The 23,451-nt window shown below is 34.5% G+C and overlaps 1 protein-coding gene across 10 annotated transcripts in view; it reads left to right on the top strand.

Annotated features, from left to right (window-relative positions):
- Nucleotides 1-23,451, top strand: part of LOC128864276 (sodium/hydrogen exchanger 3) — a 170,668-nt gene that overhangs the window by 138,147 nt on the left and 9,070 nt on the right. For 5 of the 10 annotated variants that reach the window (XM_054103851.1, XM_054103852.1, XM_054103853.1 and 2 more), the window contains one exon: nt 2,585-2,942. In XM_054103851.1, coding sequence (XP_053959826.1) covers nt 2,585-2,942 — 358 coding nt within the window. Of the gene's footprint in view, nt 1-2,584; nt 2,947-10,553; nt 11,601-17,602; nt 23,441-23,451 lie in introns of those variants that run through there. The other 5 variants (XM_054103855.1, XM_054103856.1, XM_054103857.1 and 2 more) reach the window with 4 other exon arrangements.

Below are 23,451 nucleotides of genomic sequence, written 5' to 3' on the forward strand. Positions count from 1 at the left end.
ATAGATAGTTAGGTAAGTGAAATGGTTGAAGTACCATTCTGGCACTCCCCAAGTAGCACTAAAGCGCCGTTTTGATACCGTTTTGAGATCTCCAACAGGCAGATATCTACAGTAAGGCCGAGCTGTTGACGTAATGGAAAAGATTGATGAGATTTAGGTTGACGCACTGCCCCAATCTGTCGAAGAAAGGAACACTCAGTGTCTTAATCGTCTAGCTGCCAAACCCGGACATTTACAGAGGAAGTGCTCAACAATCTTCTTCTCTGAAAGGTCCCCATAGGGAAGTTAAATGATAAGCCTAGCTTTTCCGCGTGTGTGCAGATCGTTCAATAACCGACAAATACAGCTACGAATCCGGAAATTTTGTATTGTTTGTAATTTCTGTCCAAAGACATCCACACCAATCCTACCACCTGCAAGCTACGAGTCATCTGATAAAACTGGTACAATTTCCGAGTCAGGTATAAGGTTTAGATTATCTGCCTTCCAGAGCAGCTGATCTAGAATAGATAACTTGTAGTTTCTAGAGTTCTTTAGCGCAGGATTTATTGTATCACGCATTTAACGCACACTACAGGGCTCTTGGGTTTTGTATGTAAATGTATCAAGGGAACAAATTACTTCTCATTTATGCGAGGACTTGAAAACTGCGCAATAATTACGTACGATAGTTCTTTACTGCTAATTAAGACAGTGTTCTGAATTATTCAATTCGGTACCAGCTGGTGGTAGCAGAGGAAGAGGAAGGCCCCCTCTGTGTTGGAAAAATCAGGTGGAGAAGGACTTGGCTTCACTTGGTGTGTCCAACTGGTGCCGGTTAGCAAGAGAAAGAAACGACGGGCGCGCTTTGTTAAACTCGGTCAAAATCGCTTAAGCGGTTAACGCGCCAATTAAGAAGGCGAGAAGGTAGTATACTCTTGAAAATAAAATTAAAAAATTATAGAGCTTCGCTGCGGGTTGGTATTATATGTAGATCTGAAGCTTTTTTTCTCGGATAAGTAAGTGTGATTTTTTTGCATAATCAAAGCTGCCGTCGCAGCAATGATATATCATGCGACTAGAGAACTCCCGCTCGTTTGGAAACGTCACCAACCGTGGAACGGCTTTCGCATTACTTCAGAGTGGCATTCCATCTTTCTCATTCCAGAATCTATACTCGTGTGCCCGCGTCCCGGTCCCGCTTTTTCATACGCCGCGAAACCACTGATGATTTCCCACGTTTCCTCGCAACTTAGCATCTTGTCGATTACATTTTCAGTGGTTAAATGACCGACAGCATTCTCCAACGTTCGATGTTCTTGTTCCCGACGCATGCATTGGGAAAAAGGTGTGTTCAGCGTTATTTCGGCTGCCACATCGTATATGTAGGTATGTGGGGTATTCTCATTTCCTTATTTTGAACAGGTATCGGCCGCGGTAGCCAATAAGTTGGTGCGTGACTACCATTCGGAATTCAGAGAGAACGTAGGTTCGAATCTCGATGAAACACCAAAATGAAGAAAAAGGTTTTCTACTAGCGGGCGCACCTCTGCCTTTGAAAATGCTCCTCATAAAAAATATCTGCCGTTCGGAGTCGGCTTGAAACTCTAGGTCCCTCCATTTGTGGAACAACATCAAGACGCACCCCACAAATAGGAGGAAGAGCTTGGCCAAATACCCAAAAAGGGTGTACGCGCCAATATATATATATATTTCCGGAAATATTCGTGCCCATACTCGTGAAAGCATTTGGATTGTATAAAAATGTCTTCTACTTTACTCGAGGTGAAGCTTGGGGGGTATTTACTAGCACTTTTTAGCAATTACCCAAGTAAATGTCAGCATGTTTTAATTTCCCTGACCATTGCGCTAGAAAAAACAAAATCAAGGAGTGAGCCATATATAATTAGTTTTGAAATGTAAATAAAATAGAAAAAAAACAATATTACTTAATGGATTCCTAAGCAAAACTTCCTCTTACCCAATTCAAAAGTCGTTGCATGCACTCTCTACCTATTTGCTGATTTTAAAAATAGTCCCAGTGTTAAAATTTCTGTATTTTCCTATTTTACTTTATTTGCGCATTTAGTTTTAGTCTACTCAAACTAATGTCTGATAACAACTTTTTTGGAGCATTTTTAATTAAACAAAATATTGGAAAAATTAAATATTTCTACATAGCTATGAACAAAAAATTATATGCATATGTAAAAAGCTAATTAGTAGTTTAGAAATATTTGGTATAAATACTCGTATATTATTACATAGCACCAATTGTCAGAATTTGTTAAGACACCTGCTAAAATTGTGTTCTGTTTTATTTTTCTGTTTTTTCTTTTTCCAACACCTTTTTGTTCTTCTCTTCCACGTAACTGCGTTGAATGTGTTTATTGCAACAAAAACCAAACAAAACATAATCTAACTGTCTACTTGGTTTGTTTGAAAATTAACAATTTAATAAAAACGAAAAACAAAAACAAAATAATGTGCAATAATGCTCAAACACCCACACCCGGTAACAAACGGAATATCAAACAAAAAACCCCACTCACATGCACACCTCCCATCAACAAATCCCCATACAATTGAACACACACAAAAAAAGGTGGTATTAATAAACCTAAACAGCCCAAGTCTGTCATAGGTTTATTCCGGCGTGAGAGTTGCGGTTCGAGGGGTGGCAGCAGTTTAGGTGATCCCGTGGATGGCGCTGGTTCGGCACGTGGTTCCGATCCTACACTAGCCAGTGCGTTAATCAGCGGCCTGCCCCTGATGCCGTTGATACAGCCACCGCATTCGAATCCCCGCCTTGATAAACGTTCGCAATCAATTTCGGTCGGCTCGTCTGGTGCCCATATCGGTATGGGTATAAATATGGGCGATATAGCGCATGCGGGACCCTTTCCAGTCACGGCTAGCCATCGGCGTAATGTGCGGCGCGGCTCGATGTTGGAGTTAAGTGGGTAAGTACAGAGTACTTGGCTCGACGTTATTGTTTCTTGTTTAGATTCGCCACTTTCGCCAATACATTTACACGCATATTAATATTTGTGTTGTTGTTTGTGTTTTTTTTGTGTTAAACATTGTTTGAAGCTATTCAAAATTTATTTGTTCCCATCATTAAAACTAAAAAAGGAAAACTAATATAAATTTGCCTGGCTAAGTAGTAGCTAAAAAAGTAGATATTGTACAATTTTATATATCTACATATATATTTTTTAAATCAACCAGTAAGTTGCAGCACATTAAGTAGTGTTTTATTGGACATTGTTAATATATGTATATTACGTTTTACATATTTCCATATCTTTATCTACTAACCTCTGTCGTTGTAAAGTTGTCAAATAAAAATATTGTACTAAAATAAAATTTGTTTAAAGAACCTGATGCAGATAATAAAAATATTAATACAATAATAAATAATACAATAACTAATTCTACATTGAAGCCAGGTAAAAGAAATAATGTAGCTAAAAAAAGTAGCAAATTAATGAGTCTATGGTATTTTCTGCCACGTTCCGCCTCCGACTTTTAATAATTTCTTCAGTTGAATTTAAAAATGAGAAATAATATGCAACTAAGTTTTAAAGGATTTAAAACATATAGTAATACTAGTGTCAAATTGTACTGAGTATTTGTGTAACGAGTTTCATGTGAAAGCGTCATCATTAAGTGTCGTTTCTTAGTTTGTGTCATTTCGTCGAAGTGTAAACAAAAAATTTTTTTATACAAAGACTATGTCAGCTTTTGTGCCTACAAAACTTCATTCGCGGGAAGCATTGCTATTTTGCTTCCATCTGAAGAAAAGTGCAGCGGAAAGTTATCGGTTGCTGTGTGAGGCTTACGGTGAGAATGCTCCATCAATTTCCGAAGCGCAAGGCAGCGTATGTTAAGCGTGGCGAACCCGGACCATCGACGCCAAAGCCAAATATCCATGGCAGCAAGGTAATGCTCTGCGTTTGGTGGGACCAGAAGGGAATCGTTTACCACGAACTACTGAAAAGTGGTCAGACGATAAACGGAGCACTCTACAGACAACAACTTATGCGATTGAAGCGAGCAATTGCGGAAAAACGTCCGGAATGGGAAACCAGACATGAGACATTGATCTTTCATCATGACAATGCTCGGCCGCATGTCGCACAAGTGGTAGCGGATGGGAAGTTCTACCCCACCCGCCTTATAGCCCAGATCTTGCACCATCAGATTACCATTTGTTCCAGTCGATGCAGAATGCCCTTACGGGAGTGCGTTTCACTTCGGTTGAAGGTATCCAAAATTGGCTTGATGAGTTCTTCGCCTCCAAAAGCGAGCAGTTTTATTGGGACGGAATCCATGCATTACCAGAGAAGTGGGAAAAAGTTATAGCTAGTGATGGACAGTATTTTAGATAAAATAGGTTGTACCAATTTTTAACAATAAATTTTTGAAAACTTTAAAACTTTAAAACCTTTAAAACTTAGTTGCACACCTACGAAAAATTCCACATGCACGTGAAACTAAAGATTCTGTAAAGTAATGATGCATATTCAGTTTTTAATTTTCTCGTTAATTTATCGGACTTTAAAGTTTCAAAGAATACAATTTTCAAAAAAAAAAAATGGTTTTAAATATCATACTTATACTCACCTCAAGATATTAATGTAGAACCATTCTTTCAAATGTTGGCCGCAACTGCGCCGTAATTCGATCATCCATAAACAACAATTTTGAATGACTCGCTGCAGGGCTTCGGTTGGTATCTCGTGTAAAACTTTAGTAATGTTGGCTTCCAATGCCGCAATTCAAGCTGGTTTATCCACAAAGCATTTAGACTTTACATACCCCCCACAAATAAAAGTCCAAAGGTGTGATATCACACGATCTTGGTGGCCAATCCACTGGCCCGAGACGAGAGATAAATTGCTCACGGAAACGACGAAACAAGAAATCCATTGTTTGACGGGCTGTATGGCAAGCTGCATCGTCTTATTGAAACCACTTGTTCTGGAGATCACGGGATTCAATTTCCGGCATCAAAATGTCATCTATCATGGCGCGATAGCGTTCGCCGTTCACTGTTACATCGGTGTCCACCTCCTTTTTAAGAAGTATGGGCCTATGATTCCTCCAGCCCATAGGCCGCCTCAAAAGGTTGTTTCCAATGGATGTAATGGCTGTTCTTGAATGGCTTCGGGTTGCTCTTCAGCCCAAATATGGCAACTTTGCCTATTGTTGAAGCCATTAAGCCAAAAAATGGAGCTAATCGCGCCTGGCCTAAGCGCGCGATGAACTCTTTTCACAGAGCGTCAATTTTCGTAATACAGTTTTAGGATTTGGAAACGTTGTCGGAGCGTAAGTCTTTAGATGATGCAATGTCAATGAATACTGAAAACAAATATGTATTCGTTTGGCAGTATTCAGCGTGAACTGTAAAAAAACCTTATTGGGAGAAGTACCTGCAATCTTATCACTCTTTTTATGTGTACTACTCCCTTGAAAAATGTTCCCTTAAATATTCTTGAAATTGTCTAATGATTTAGTTTTAAAATTATATATGTAGATGTTTTTCGTAAAACATAACTCAACGTCTTTCTTTTTGCTGTTTTATAAAAATATAAAAAAATAGTTGAGCTTTCATCCTATGAAATAAAGTATACGCCATGGGTACCTCTGTCTACATTTCCCCATTGAAACTTTAGAGTCCTTTAAACTTGAAGTTCTTAAAAACTAGACATTAAAAATGCTAGCTGTCCTTGTGGCGCAAAATTAATCATCCTATCGGAAGATCTATAATTTTTGCAAATGGCGTCGTACGTCAATCATATTTCCCACTAGTGAACTAGACAGCTGCAGAATGCAAACGGACAAGCAATGAAGCGCGTAAAGGTCAAAATAAAAATTTTGAGTGATGGCAAAATCGTTATTAGTAAAAAAGTTATTCAGAAACAAATTTGGATGATTAAATTTACGCCATCTTGTGTATAAAATCTTCAATTTCACGTGAATATGCAATTTTCCCTGCATATAAAAAAAATCATTTTGGTTGCACGGTGTTATATTACACTTTTTTCAATAATAAAGTACTTAATAAAATCGGTAGGAGCGTATAACTCAGGTGCTTGGAATGTAATTGTGAAATTCATGTAAAATAATTCTATGGCATCTCCAGCTATGGAAATACTTTGCAATAGTATTCTTACCTTTAACCGTCTTGTGATTATCATAAGTTAGTGTTATTTATGCACTCAAACTATTAGCTGCACTTGCTAATATAATATATAGATCTATGGATTTGTTATTGCAGCATTAAAACACATTGGGAATCTGGTGTAGGCATCAGAGAAAAAGACTTGAAATGAAGTGACATATTTTAACAATACTTTTAATAAAAACAACTATTAAAAATAATTTATTTTAATTCCCCATACTCTGTTTTTACTATAAAAAATCGCACTTCTGAATTTTATATTTCCAATTCTTGTAATTTTATCAATGATGCATTTCACATCCCTAAGCTAATCACAATATTTAAAAAATATGTGCATTAGGGTGGCCATAATTTGTACTGAGAGAAAAAATAAATTCATTTTTTGCAGGACGCACTCCAGAAACGTAAGGTTATCACTAAACTTCACTACTGAGTATGAATTTTTATGGAAGGTTTCAAAAATGAAGTTGAAAAAAGAATTAAAATTTTGTTGGCCAATTTTGAAAAAGATTGTGTTTTTTTTTAAATATTGACTATGCTTACGTCCCATAATGGAATTCTCCGTAACATTTGAGCTCATATTCAAATACGTCCAAAGAATGATTAAAACTATCACTTTAGCGAAGCACTAGCGTAATAATCCAGTGCTGTTAAATCAGATAATGGGGGCGTCCAATTAACTGCTGAATTTCGTGAAATTATGCGAGCGGGAAATTTGGTTTCCAAAAAGTTCGTTGTTGCGGTGGCTGTGTGAGATGTGGCATCGTCTTGCTAACTCGCATGCCAGTGATATCCATCGCCATCACCATCACTGTTGACGTGACGGCCCGGGTTGAACCTTGACTCCCTCCCAGTGATATCCATGCAATCAATAATGGGCCAAAAACTCAGTAGTTGACATCTCTCGATAGCGTAGTCCAGCCATAACAGCATTTCCGGAAAAATTTCGGAAAAAATGACCTTATCACGCGTTCAGATGTTTTCACTAGAACGAACGACTCGAACACATTCTTCTTCTTCTTAATTGGCGCGATAACAACTTGCGCCAGTTGCTTCCTTCTCGCGCTAACCGGCGCCAGTTGGACACACCAAGTGCAGTCAAGTCCTTTTTCACGTAATCTTTCCAACGTAGAGGAGGCCTTCCTTTGCTCTCACCAAGTGGTCCCGCATCGAATATTTTCAGAGCCGAATTAATTTCGCGGGAATACCAAATTCAGATATGGCGGCAAGTAGGCAACTCCTTTTCGTGCTGTCGAAGCTAGCTTTAAAATCGACAAAAAAAATGGTATGTGTCGATTCCCCTTTCACCTGTCTTCCATCTCTTGCAAAATGACCGATCTGGTTTGGCGTTTTTGATCAGGAAACAGCCTCATAGCTTCGTGTAGTTTTTTATGCTGGAATCTGGTGCTGCATACTACCAGGTTTCGAGCCCCGGCGAAGTCGAGTAGCCTGTGTTCATTACCGGATGTTTCGTTGTGCATGCTGAAGCAATCTTTGAACGCATCGTCCTTCTCTTCCGATGGGGGGATTGGGCGCAAATGAAAGAGATGTGGAAAGACCGTTTAAAAGTTACTTGTTTTAAATGATATTGCTCTTCAATATCACTCTCATTCTATCTCTTTGTAAATTAAATTACTTATTGCCTCACGACAGGTGTAATATTTTATAGAAGCAAATGAGTAACAAAGAAAAATATTAACTTACTTTAAAATACAATCTTTTCGAACTTCAGGCTTAACTAGGAACCCCCAAATTCTATTCGGTTGTCTTAATATTTCGTATTTAGTGGTTTTTTTGCATAACCTCATATTTCTAGAGGGTGTCCGAACAATAAAAACCATTTCACAAATAGCGGCCACACTAATGCATATTTTCTTAAGGGCAGGTAGCTTTGCCAATTATTGTGTGCTCATCTTTCGAATTTCTACAAGTGGAAAATAACAGTAATAAAAGTTACTCTTAAATTTTTGGATTTTTTTCTTAACTAAATTAAAAAACTTCTTTTCTAACTAAAAAAAATTAAATATAAAAAATTATAATATTCTTGCCCTCAACATTTAAATTATAACAACAAAAGAAAAACTATTTTCAATATATGACTTGTATGTACCTCAATAACTCTTGTTGTAATGGATGTACTGTATATATGTATCAATGTGACTTTGAACTACCCAAATGTTAGTTATTTTGTGGTTTAAACTCATTTGTAGCACATTATTTATACGTAACTGTATTTTTCTGTTATTTATTTATTCGTTTCACTAGCAAAAATTAATAATAAGTATGAAAGTAGTTCTCTTACAAATTATTCATTGGTTTAATTATAAATTAGCGTTTACTAAAATTACTCCTTGCTTGGTTAGAATATCACTAAGTCCATAGTTGCACATTTATTAAAGTACACAACCGGCAAAATATACAATTCATTTAATGCAATTGCCTATAAATATAGATTTTCATATACATACAGTGGTCACACAATTTATTCGTACACTCACAGTTTATAAACAGATGCACCTGATACTTAGCACGATTTATACAATACAAAAGAACAAAGTGTTAATATATTCGTAAAAAGTAACATTTTTATTTAATATTTAAGGAACAAAAACTTCCAAATTCATTTCTGGAATTATAGAACTTAAGATACCGAATTAAGGTGCAATTTTATTCAAAATTAAAAGAATATTTTAATAAAAAAATAAAAGAAAAAACGAGTGCTCAGTACTTTGTTGTGCCACCTTTAGCTTTAATAACTGCTTCCCAACGTCGAAGCATACTTTTTATGGTACCAATACCTTGGGTTCTTGTGATTTCTGATTCTAAAATCTCCCAGACATGCTCAATTGGGTTCAGATCCGCTGATTGAGGTGGAGTTTTAATCTGCTTACAGTGGTAAATAAGCCATTATTGCACGAGATAAGTTGAGTGTTTTGGGTCATTGTCTTGTTGCAATAATAACCCTCCAGCATCCAGTCCAAGTTTAACGCCACTATCATGCAAATTATTCTTCAAAATGTTTATATACTGATATTTGTCCATTTCATCATCAATAAAAACCATTTTTCCCACACCAGATGCAGCTATGCACCCCCAAACCATTGGATTTCCTCCTCTATGCTTAACGGTAGGAATACGATTTTTTTAATCAATTCTGTATTTTCTTTTCGCCAAACTTTTGGAGGGTCATCTGATCCGAAAACATTAAATTTCGACTCATCACTGAATATGACATTTTCCCAGAAAGGATCTGACTCATTTATATAGCGTTTGGCGAACTCCAATCTCTTCTTTCTGTTAACATCTGAAATGTAGGGTTTGCGGCGTGCCATTCTGCTATGATAACCAGCGTTATGCAGGCACTCACGAACTGTTTGTGGACTTACTTTTTTATGCAAAGGCTCTTGAATATTTCGGCATAGTATCGTGGAGGTAATTTTTAGATTTTGCGCGACTGGTGCTACTATGTTGCGTTCCTCACGAGGAGTCGAAATTTTTCGCTTCTGACTTGGTGATGATTAGCTTCCAATTTAACAGTATTGCAATAATTAATCATTAGCAATAACACTTTGCACTGTAGAATGCTATTTGCCAATTATTTTGCCGATTTCGCACAATTTTACACATTTCTAATGGTAAATCCGCACTTCGTCCCATTTGGTCACTTTCAGTCGAGATATTACGCGCCACTGAAACTGAAGCGACATTAAAAAGTAAGAAAAACCAATCTTATCTCATTTTCAGCAATATTAGTAAAAAGACAAACGATTTTTACTTTTACTTTTGCAGCGACAAAGTGTACGAATAAATGTTTTGCAGCATTTTGCTACGTCTGCCTGCTTTCCTTTGAACCTGCAGTGTGAGTTGAGAAATAACGGGTGTTTTGTTTGCGGAAATTCGTTAGGAATATAACATTCTTACAGTGGCCCAAAAGAAGTATATTGTCACAGCAGATATTTTGCGCAAGGCTTAAGTTTTTTACGTACTACGTAGGGTGTACGAATAAATTGTGCGACCACTGTATGTAGGTATTTAGTCTATTCTAGAAAATAATTAGACCCACACAACTTTAATTACTAAATTATATTTTAAATTACAATACACCCTTAGACTACCTCTTGAAACCTGCACATGTGCCGCATACACATACACTCGCGCGCATATTTATACATAATTGCATTCACTCACCAAAACGAGCTGGTGACGTATCAGTAATACTTACATTCCTCTTTGCAATTAAATATTAATATAATAAAAAAATTAAAAATAAAAAAACAGAATTCTTGAATATTTTTTGATTACCAAACTTAGTACAAAGCATTAAAATGCCATAAATAACAGTATTTTTTTGTGCTATTTGGTATGTATTATATTGTATTTACAGACTTATTGTGACTGGACGCAGGCCCAGTAGAGTTTTTCAATTTAACTCACCATTACAAGACATTGCAACTGCATGCACTACCACAACCACTACTTATAGTACTACTACTCCTACCATTATTACTACTACTACCACCACTACTACTACTACTACTACAAATTCCATAGCTACGAATACAACTGCAACTATATTAACAACTAATACGACAACAACTGCGACTACCTAATGAGTAATTATAATACTTCCAGTGTAGCTACTAAAAGTCTCGATACCGCTACCACAACTACAACCACTACAGCTACTACTAACTCTACCACAAAGGCTATTGTTACTCCCATAACTACCCATATTGCTACCACAGCCTCTTCAAATGCCAGCATACCTACTTCTACAACATTTGACAATAGCGATAGTGCGAGTAGCTGCTGAGTAGTTACTGCCGAGCGCTTGAATATTGAGAAGTATTGTAAATCTATTTGAAGTTTTGATGTTGGAAATGAAGTTGGACGTGAATGAATGCGCAGGCTATGTGCATATATGTATGTATGTACGCGCGTACATCTGAATATAAAGAAACAGTAAAAATTTTACAATTTCCCATGGTGATATTTAAAAACAGTTAGTAGAGTATCAATAGCAGGTTAAGTAACATATACACACGCATATGTATGTATTTGTATGCAGTATACATACTAAATGATTAAATATGTAATAAATGAAAAGAGCTTTTGGTATTTTTGTAAGCTAATTGTATATATAGTTGTACTATACATATATGTATGTATTTAGTGTGGACAAAGTAACGCCCTTCATATGCTTCACATGAAATTAATAATATCAAGCATACCATAAAAAAGTATTTTGAAAAGTTGGTGGAGTTAAAAATTGATATTAAGTAACTCATAAGCAGCTCTTAAACTACTATATTTGTGTACACACACACACATGTGCAGGTATGTATGTATGTGTGCTATATATTTATATACATACATGACCACTACCGTTAATGTAGACAGTGGCGGGCAAAATAATGGTAGCGCGACATATTGCAAAAAAGAAATTTAGAGCATTCATTATATGAAAGAAAATGCGCAACACTGTCACCAAAACAAAAAAACTTTCACTTTTAGGCAATTTAATCCTAGAGAATTATTGCTAATTTTTATGCGCATGCGCTAATTCTTTGTCGAATCGACCAACATGTGTTTTTCAATCATTTTTTGCGAGAAACTGAGAGTATTTAATATCGTAAAATAAATTACATATTAATAAATGAATATAATATACAAAACTGTTTTTAAAGTAAAAAAAAAAAATAAAATGGCTACGTTACAGCTGCTAAAACGTGGCTCTTCTTTAATTTGCGCCATGGAATGTACAGCCAACTGAAATCAACCAGACAAACATTTTTCATTAAAATAAGTTATTCCGCTTTGCACTTACTTATTTTTAACGAAACAAAAAAACCTGAAAATTTGAAGTGAAAAAGAAAAAAATTACCCCCTTTTTATAAACAAATTAATTACAACAATATTTCTACTGATAATTAATATAAAATTTAAGGTACATGCAAAGGCTAATATGCTAAAGAATATCCCTGTACAATTTTAAGTTGATATCTTGATTACTTTTTGAGTTATATTCAACAGGGCGGAAAAAAACGTATTTCGTGAACAACGCGATAAAGTTCTCATCACTTCACTGACGTTGTAGTAACTTTTCAGACTTTCTATTAAGCTTGAAACATTTAAAAGACAGTCTTTAGATTTTAATTGAATTTTTAAAGCAAAAAAAGGTAATTTTTAAACTACTGGAGGGCTGCCCCCATAGCACTGGTTTAGTCGGTTCCTAGGCATCAATCATCAACAAAAGTTTATTTACTATATTTTCATTTATTCTAAGTAACAAAATAAAAGTTTTGCCCTTTCGTTATTACTTAATTTTAAAAAACTCATTTTAAAAAATAGTTTTCCCAAAACAAAAAAAACTTAATATATTTTAAGGGAAAATAATAATATTTATATATTTTTTTAATTTAATATTTGATTTTTTGAAATAAATAAAAATAAATATATATATTTTTTAAATAAATAAACGCATAAATAAAAGAATTTCGCAATGCGAAATTCATTAAAAATAAATGTTTAAAAAATAATACGTTTTTTCGTTTTAAGAGCAATTGTTGCAGGCTTCAACTTTGTGCTATCCACATATGCTTTTATTGCACTTCGCGCATGCACATTTGGTCATTCCGCGCTTTGTTTTTTATAAAATTGTTAGCTAAGCTCTTTTGGAACTCATTTTTTCAACCTGAAATGGCAAAAACACAAACAACATAAGCTCTTTACCTCTCAAGTACAGTACTAAGTCTGAATTTCACGTGAAATGGTCGTCGAAATCCATACAAATTGCATTGGCGTGAAATACGCGTGAAATTTCGTACCTCATGACAAAGTAGTACTCAACAGTACGCAACATGCCAGTACCATGTTTACACATATCGATGGTTTTCGAGAAAAGTGACATAATTCAAAAATACAAAATACTGAGGTGGGTCAGTTTTCTAGATAATTGACGCGCCAATTCGATCACCTGACAAAACGACACTAACGCCATCTCTCAGAATTGTTTCAAGATTCGCTTATGACGCTTTTCCAGATAAAAATATATAAACTCTGTAGTTGATTTTTGCTTTTAACGGCAAAACTCCGAATTTGAGTTGTGTCGCTTTTCTCGAAAACCATCGATATATTTAAAATGCGCGTGCCATTTAAAGTTGAGCGAAAACTGCCAGTTCGCTTGCGAATGAAGTGCTTGAGTCTTCGCAAAGAATGTAAATAAATCTTCTTTATATCTTTTTCTGTCAATATAATACATTTATGTGTGCATTAATTTGTTTACAATAACTTTTCTCAACAAAACTTGCCAATTGCTTCTAAGGCGATGCTCGTGATGCTTTGACGTTCTTCTCATTTGATAATCAATGTTGCTAGCAACATTTCACGGCAAGCCAAATGCATGTTGCTGGCGAAATTTCACGACTGTGCAGTTAGTACTAGCCTCAACTCGAGAACAAAATGTTGCTAAAAAGAAGCCTGAAAGTTTCGTAAATTTTAAGTACAACAACACTTTTTGCAATAACAAGATACCATCGGCAATTGAGATTACGCGATTGAGCTCGGTCGGCATAGTGAGAGAAAAAGTGTGCTATGAAATACCATATGAACTATGTTAGTCGATTCGGTTAACATTAGTACTCAGGGTTAAATGCCAACATTGAATGGGCTACAAAATTGGGTACCTAAAAGCTTTCTAAAAATTCTAACTAGAAAGTTTGAAATTTTGATAGGAATTTATAGATTTTTTTTTTTTAATTTTGTACAAAGTTTGAAAGTTTGATTTAGTGGATTTTATTGTAGTGGGGAATATATTTTGATAAAAATAAATACAAAAAAATCAGTACAAAAATGTGCTTGAAACTTTGCAATATGTCACGTTGCTGTTTGTGTTTTTTTTTTTGGCAACCACTATTAATAACAAAATTTATATATTAATAAATTATTCAATGGTAATCGTTGATTACACCTACATTTACATATCTGGGTCACATTTTCTATCAAACCATTATGTTAAAATAATAATCAAAACCTAATTTCTCTTTAACAAATATGAGCATTGAAAAATAATATTTTTTAAAACGATTTACGCATGATAGTAGTTTTAATTTATTTGGTAGCTCACAAGTAGGCTAAAATGGACTTAAAAATTTATCGATTAACATTTTTTCAACTATTTAGCATTTATTGTAAGAAAACTATTGCCACGATCATCAGACTCGATCCGAACGTTACATGCGCGGCAAACTCTTTACCGCTATTGCAACTTATTTTCAAATCGATTGTGGTCTGAGCATTATTAAGCCTTTTATTTAGCACAAGTAAATCGAAATTATTCTGTAAAGCGTATTTTTAAATATGCACTATGAAGCTTTTTAAAATGCATGTTTTACTTTGCTCAAAATATTGTAGTCTAAGCTCAACTCTTATGCATTTTAATCAAATTTTAAAAGACGTAGTAAGCCTATATTTTAAGTAATTTTTATAATAAGCTATTTAGAGATTAAATATTAATTCAAAGAATTTAATGCGATTGTAATGTGTATATTCCTGAAATATTTTCATGTACATGCGTATGTATGCATATGATTTGATTTCTTCATTTCAAGTTTTTAGTATGTACAGCAGCAAACACGAAAATAGGGGTACCTGAGATGAGGAGATATATTTTTATGAATACATATTAAAATTTCAAGCTCATAAAAATAGTTAAAGTTAAGGAGAATATTCGATTTTAAGATATGCAGTCTGATCTCACGGTCGATGTGTGTGGCGATGATTTCTAACGGTACATATATTCTATTATCTCCAAAAATATTAATGAAACAGAGTCTAGCTCAAAATTATACTGTTTCAAATATTTGCATGCACTTTCATTATACTTTAAAGCCGAAACAATTTTCGTAATCGCTGTAAAGGCAGTGCCGTAAAGTGAAAAGGAAACTCGTTATGAAATAGTGGTAAAATTTAATAGGCTAGTTATAGACACCTTTTTCATTTCATAGCCTATTCTCTCTAGCCCGTAATATTCAGCACAATTGTACAGGATGTCCGGCAGAATTAGGATTTAAGAGCTGAATTAAAGAAGAATTTTTAATGACAAAAGCTTAGATAAAGAAGAGAAGTACCGCATTTATGTTTTTTAAATTACTTCCTTTAAATGTTGACTGTTACATCGGATACACTCTTGGAATCTGGCATCCGTGCCTCCTCTGGAGAATTGATGGCGGGTTGTCATTAACCTCGCGAATGATATTTTCTTTTCGTGTTGAAATGGTCGCTGGGTTTGTTTCAGAGACATTACTTTCCAGGTACTCCCATAAAAAAAGTCCATAAGGGCAAAATCGGGCGACCTGGGTGCCCTGGCGTATCAATTTGTTAGGAAAGAAATTACACTGTAGCGTCTCTCTGGCCGTGTGCGGCGTGGCGCCATCTTGCTGAAACCATGTTTGTGTACTGAAGGACGGATGTTCTCGTATTATTGACAGAAAATAATCTTTCAGCTTGCGCCGATAAGAGACAAAGTACACAGAAATTGCTTGCCCTCGACGATTTTCAAAGAAGTATGGTACAATTAATCCATTGCTTGGCAATGCCCACTAAACCGTCACTTTGGGACTGTGATATTTTCTTGCATCCTTTTTGCGCAAAATTTTTTACGTAAATTGTAATCGTTAGGCTTAAGCGCTTGCACGGTTTGAATTTTGAAGGGGTGAGGTCTCAGAACCTTCCTCAATGAAAACGCAATAGTTCTTTTAAATACCTAGGGCAGTCGCTCTCTTGCGCACGGATCGACGCAGATTATCGTGCAAACTTATAGCGAGGAGTTCAAACTTTTTATTTGTTATGAATTTTCAACTGGGCCCCGTGGGCTGTTGGCCACCAATCTTTTTGTTCGGAACTTTCGCTCCCGCACGAATCAAATCTTCACTTGGGGCATCACCCAAACGTCGAAAATTTTAAAGTCGACAGAATCTACGACGAGCAGTTGCATACGAATCATTGGCCGGCACGAATGACAAAGTTAGCGCGGTTCTCTCCCCACTTACTTATACGCTCAGCGGCTTGGGAGAAACTTTAAATTTAAAACTTAATTCTATCTAATAGCGGCCGCCGTGGCCAAATGGGTTGGTGCGTGACTACCATTCGGAATTCAGAGAGAACGTAGGTTCGAATCAGGGTAATAGCGGTCGCCCCTCGGCAAGCAACGGCGAACCTCCGTATATTTCTGACTTGAAAAAGCTCCTCATAGAAAATATCTGCCGGTCGGAGTCGGCTTGAAACTGTCCCTCCATTTGTGGAACAACATCAAGAAGCACGCCACAAATAGGAGGAGGAGCTCGGCCAAACACCCAAAAAGGGTGTACGCGCCAATTATATATATATATTCTGCCTCCGGACACCATGCAGTTATCAAGAAAAAGGTATATCAGAAATACTAGCACAGAAGATAAGCCAATTTATATTTAACTACTCCATTTATTAAAAAAAGGTTGCTGTTTTTCCGCCGGGATTATAAAATTTATTTTACTATTATATATTATAATATATTTTATATTATAATATATTATTGTATTATATTTTAATGTTGGGTTAAATATTTCGGAAAAATAAGAAGATTAATATTAATTTGGAAATACCTCCAAAAATCGAGTTGTTTTATATTCTTTTTAAATTATTTATTTATTTACTTGAAATATAATTATAAATCATCATATTAAAAACTTCAGGCACCTTGCAGCATTGTTATTTTATAAATAAAATTAGTTTCTCGCAATATTTGTATATTTTTTTTAGTTTTCAACATTTTTGTGTAGACCTTTTTGCTTAAACTCTCATCTGAAATATTTAAAAATATTTTTAAAATCAACTTTTATTTAATAAAAAACGCGATTTTTGGAGCTTCTTCCAAATCGGTCCAACTCGTGTATATCTTAAAATGTGGTTGAACTTTTTTATGGTGGAAGGCTTAGAACGTTATAAATTTTATGGTTATGATGGAAAAATAATTCGGTTTTTTTTTGTATGGATGCACCCTAATGTACTTATACATATTTGTATTTAACTCTCTTTTGCTTGTTAAATCTGCACTTGAGCAATGCAAACCTGTAACATTTTTAATTAATACAAGGTGGCGCAAAATTAATCTTCCAATTTGATTTGAAATAACTTTTTTATTAAGTAAGAAAAATGATTTTGAGTGATAGAAATCTTTATTTTGCAAAATTATAATTCTTTCGGTAGGGTGATTAAATTTACGCCACTCTTTACCTTATACTAAACCATCATAATTTTCTTATTTCATATCTCGGTGGCGTTTAAAAGGTGAAAACATAACAAATAAACAAAAAACTCTAAACTAAGATTCCAAAAACGAGTTTCATTTGTGACTGATTGTCCTTAAATAAATCACATTTCTTGAATTTCTTACAGTATACATTTCCAGTATCAACGTGTCTAACGAATCTACAAACACACATACACTCATATAAACGCTTTTATGGAAAGGAAACATGTGTACATGCATATAAATAGATACATATTTTTAACACAAAACACTCAAACGGTATGAAATTGTTAAGCTTCTCTTTGTAGTGGTTCCGCACTAAGCATTTTAAAATGAACATACACACACATACATGCATTATTATTATTATTATTATTAAGAGGGGACTTAGCACTGCGAGTATTTCTCTGAGCTACATCCATACCGTGTGTATTTGTATCATAAAGACTATGGGTACACTTACATACATATCTATCTACTAAACATACACGAATACAGTAAAGATAGAGAGCGCCTATAAACCACATACATAAAAAAAACAACTCCTTAGGTTGGCATCGTGCAAATTAATTAATGGAAATACCCAACGGCTTACGTACATGCCTATGTATGCACACAAGAGCTTAGAGTTCTTCCAATTTAAGTTAGAAAAAAGTAAGTAATGTTAGATTTTAAAGTATGACTCGCAAAAATTTGTCCAGCCGATACGAAATTGTAGAATTTACTAACCCCTCAATTTTTGTAACTAACATACTACACTTACATATGTACATACTTATACATATGTATGTGTTTTGTATTAATGTATTAATACTTTACAACTCATTTCTATGTATTACTGTAATTTATTTTTAGGGTGCTCCGAGCGTGTTTTTGTATTTCATATTAAATTGATTTGTAAAAAAACAAGAACTTTGCATTGAGCGCCCTGGTTCCACATATAACCCGATTTCTATCAAATTCTCAGTTAACTGCTTAGAGAGAAAGAAATGTGTAAGATGAATAGGTTTAGGCGAATTGTGTGACGAGAGGCTTGAATGTTGATATCGAATGTTAGTTAGCGTTGAGTGTCAGGCCTAATATTGCAGTGTTTTACCCATCTGGCGTCCGCCTTAGCCGAATGGGTTGGTGCGTAGCTATCATTCGGAATTCAGAGAGAACGCAGGTTCGAATCTAGGTGAAACACCAAAATGAAGAAAAAGTGTTTTCTAACAGCTGAAAATGGCGAACTATGTTGACATTTCTGTTCAGTAAGTTTGGCAAGTCAACATTAATCGTGACCATGTAACTCGTAGCCGCGGCGGATTTATGCCAGATCTCATATTCAAAAAGTAAATATCATTTAATTATTTACCAGATTATACTAAAACAAAATCATTCCAACAATATTTCTATTTTGTATTATCATTTTAAGATCTTGAGCTCTTAAAAAATACCCAATATAATGAAAAAGCTTTAAGCATGCAGACCTTTGGAATATATTGATGATTAAAGTACCGTTAACAAAAGCCACTTCAAGCCGACTCAAAAGCCTCTATATAGCGAATTTTGAATATGCTGGCGATTAGAGTCCCCTTAGTGAAAGCCTCTACGCAACAAAAAGTGCACGTTGTCCGTCTTGTTTTAGTTGTTGTTAAAAATTAGTTACTCAGTTAAGCAAGAATCGATTTGTCTACGCGACAAAACTGCAATCAATCTGCTCCAAATATTATTCGTTCGAGGCTAAGCATTCTACATGCTGGCACAAAAATAATCATCCAATTTTGTTTACTGAAAAAATAGTATAGTGTTGGTATACTACAGCTGTCTAGTTCACATGTGTCAATTATGACTGACGTACGACGTCATTTGATTAATTTTGCACACCGCATTATATACTTGAGGATTTTCCATTCAGCAGTATTTTGTATTTTTGTAAAACATTTTAACCCATTACTGTCTCTCATAGAGGGTCCTTTGTAACCTTTATTTGACAAATACCTAAAACGTCCTTTCCAAAAAGGACTTAGGGGCTTAAAGGGTCTACAAATATATTCTTTGGAAAATTTCATTATGGGCTGTCTCCCACAAAAACTGCATTCTTTATGACTACCGACTGCGTCGTTCTGCAAATGAATTTCTCACCCCTCTAAAAATGGGGTTTATTGCTAACAGATCTACAGTATCTAATCTGGCTGTTTTTAGTGAATACTGCATTGATTTTTTCTCGGCTGGCTTCCAGGTCGACTGTATTTATACTGACTTTTCGAAAGCCTTCGACAAAGTTTCTCATAGAATCTTAGTTAAAAAATTAGCTTGTTTTGGCTTTCATTCTGCAATGGATAAACTCTTATTTGAGCAATAGACGTTGTGTTGTAATAATTGATGGTATTTCTTCTACCCCCTTTGCTGCCACCTCTGGTGTTCCGCGAGGAAGTATCTTGGGGCCGCTTTTATTTGTGTTATTTATTAATGACATAAAAGTTGTTTCTCATTTGCTAAATTTTTGCTTTATGCTGATGACCTTAAGATCTTCTCAGCGATCAAGACTCAAGAGGATGCCATTAAACTTCAAGCCGATATGAATAGGCTTTACTTGTGGTCCAAGAACTCACGACTTTCGCTGCACTTATCTATGTAAGTGCTTTCAAATATCTTACTCGAAAACCTTGGCGTTATATATGATAACAATTTTTCTTTTAATAACCATATAAATATATTATTATATTATATTACTTTAAAATCCAGATCTCATTTAGAATATGCTGTTTTTATTTGGAGACCTTGTAGTCAGCAAGTTATCAATAGAATCGAACGTGTGCAATATTTTTTTCTCAAATATGCCCTTTGGTCTCTGAATTTTATTGATCTCATGCCATAATATTCTGATCGTCTCATGCTTATAAGTCTCAAGTCCTTAGAAATTCCTAGGTCTATACTGTATCTGTATTTTACTCATAATATTATTACTGGAGTAATTGATTGTCTCTACTTGTTGGAAAGGATTCGATTTAATGTCTACCCTTCTACCCTTTTTATGGGCGAAACTTTAAAACTAACTATGCCAGTAATGCTCCCATTACTCGTGCTTTCCGGGAATTAAATTCCGTTCATAATGATGTTGTTCTCGATTTTTCGCTTTCAAGAGTAGCATAAGACCGTCTCAGTACCGAATCAATATTCCATAGTCTAGTGGCTTTGAGCGTGATCGACAGTAGGCTTAGGTTGTCATATCCACTGTGAACAATGAATACTAAAAAGAATTTGAAATTATACAATGAATCAGCGTCTCATAAAAGAAAAAATATACCCTTTGGAGCAGCTTAAAACTGTTAGTTCCTTCAGTTATAGAACAACATTAAGATACATACTACAAATTGGAGACGTTTGGTCTAAAAATCCTTCAAGGTCATATGTGCTAGTAGTAATATCTGTGGTGGACCGTCTCAGTACCGAATCACTAAATATTCCATTTCGGAGTACTTTGAACAATTTTTCATTTGCTGTCATTCGATTTTCCACAACCTCTATCGAAACCATAAACCTGTTGAACCTTCGTTCGTTTTTAAGGCAACATCAAGACGCACTCTATAATTAGATCGAGGTTGGACGTGCAACACAAGTACTTCTAATTTTATTATACCTGCATACATACATACATACGCATTAGAAAATACAAATTTCTAAGGACTCGATTATTTCTGAGGAATTTAATTTTGTAAACCTTTTTTAAATATTTTGAATACTTACATATTTATATTATAAACTGTATTTATTTATTTATTTTAGATATATGCAATATATAAATTTACTTTAAATATACATATAGGATATGTATGTATAATGTATATTATACATAAAAATATGCCCATACAAACTGGCACAAAATTAATCACCCTATTCCACCTAATCTCATTTGTGGAACAACATCAAGACGCGCGCCACAAATAGGAGGAGAAGCTCGGCCGAACACCCACTAAACGCATAAAAGCCAATTATTTAAGCATTCAGCGTCTAAAGAAAGCGTACACCACACATTGGTACGTTTTGACTGTTCATTTATTTTGTAATTTCACTAAATTGTTTACAAAAATATAGTTCATACTACAACAAGAACCATATAAAGCAAGGTTTCGAGCTTTGTACAAAATTTGTAAAAATTCAAAGTTTAAAACTTTTTACTGAGTATAGATTATTGAATTTTGGTCTAATAAAGTGCAATTTTCAAATGGTTCAAAAATCGCGCTGAATTCTGACGATTTTTTTTTTCTGACGGTGTTGGGTGTTTTCTTCGATGTAAAAAAATGTGGAGTAGGCGTTAAATGGTGAATACGCACAAGACCGCGAGCAACAAAAAAACTTTAAAAATCAGTGTAATTTTTGACCTATTTGAAACTTTTTACTTTTTTTTTACTTTTTACTTTTACCAAAACCAAAATTAAATGAGCTATGAAATTGAATGTTTTGCAGAAATTCTGAGTAAAGACTTTGAAATTTTGATGAAAATCCACCGAATTCTTACAAATTGTGTGCAAAGTTTGAAACTTTGCTTTATATGGTTTTTGTTGTGAAAAGAATGATTGAAATTATAAAGTAAATAAATAAATAGTCTAAACTTGTCAATATTTAGAGTACACCAGAGTTGGGCATAGTGCACTAAATAATTAATGCCACAAGCGGATAGTTAAAACACCGAAAAACTGAAGATTTGGTGATAATGAAACGCTTATTTTAACTACCACTAAAAAATTAGTGGTGCTGCAAAATACCCAATCTTGGTGTACACTTTCTTTTGCAGTCAACTGTTTAAATATCGGAAGATTTCTAATTTTGCAAATGGCGTCATATTTGAGGCTTGTGAACGAGACAGCTGCAGTATGCAGACAAGCAATGGAGTGCGTAAAGGTCAAAATAAACATTTCGATCACTCAAAATCATGTTTTCTCTATTTAGTAAAGATGTTATTCAAAGTAAGAAAGGGATTATTAATTTTGCGCCACCTTGTATGAGATAACAATTAATACCACCTTATCTAATATAATTTAGCTGATAAAATTTCGGTTGGTAAAAAGTCTTACTGTTTCAAAAAGTATTTCATTTAATATTTTCATACTAAGAAATAAATGTGCTAAGACTTTATAGCCTTAGTGGGTAACATATTCAGTATTATTATTTCTATTAAAAAACGTAAACTTTACAATTATGAGAGTACTGTATCCTAATGAATATTTCAATTGTAAATACAGCCTTATTTATTGTTTCATAAAATTACTTTTAATCCCGTTTCTTTCCTGTTTCTCGCCTATAAACTTGTATGTATGTATAAAATGTGTATACTCGTATATTAAATATTTCGATGTTTTAAAACTAAAATGCTTCTATACATTACCAAAATGTTCACATGTGTATGTACATATCGTTTAATATTTCACATTTTTATGCTTTCACTTCACACAGCTTTTTGGCGATTTATTTGAATAAATTTCAGCATTTTATATTTAAACTTTATTTATCTAAACTGCTTTTCAATTTCTTAAAATTTTGTTAATTTTTTCTTTTTACCCAAGCAAACTAAGAAATTTCAGCCTTGTAGAAGAATTTGCAGTCGTACATTCAAACTGCATTCGTGCCTATGGTTTCACCAGCGCTTTGGTCTCTTTCGCTTTTCATTTCATCTTTTTTATGCTTATTATGAACTAAAATTTGAAAAAAAAACCCAGCTTTTTCTTAAACCACTCTTCCTGCATGCTTTTGGCTCTCGTGCTTATACAAATTTTCCATTATCATATAGTGCGACATTTCTAAGAGAAAATATTCTAAAAAATATGTAATTTTCAAGAGAACATACAAATGTTGCTTAAAAATCATATACATATCAACAACACACTCCCCTTAATTTGATAAAAAAAAATCTATAATTAAAATTTTCTTTCAATTGACCCCCTGCTCCCCCCCATCATATGTGGCGCTTCAAAATCAAACGATTCACAATTAATCTCCTCACACCCAACTACAG

This window comes from Anastrepha ludens, chromosome 5 (assembly GCF_028408465.1).
Source record: "Anastrepha ludens isolate Willacy chromosome 5, idAnaLude1.1, whole genome shotgun sequence".
Classification (NCBI taxonomy): Eukaryota; Metazoa; Arthropoda; class Insecta; order Diptera; family Tephritidae; genus Anastrepha; species Anastrepha ludens.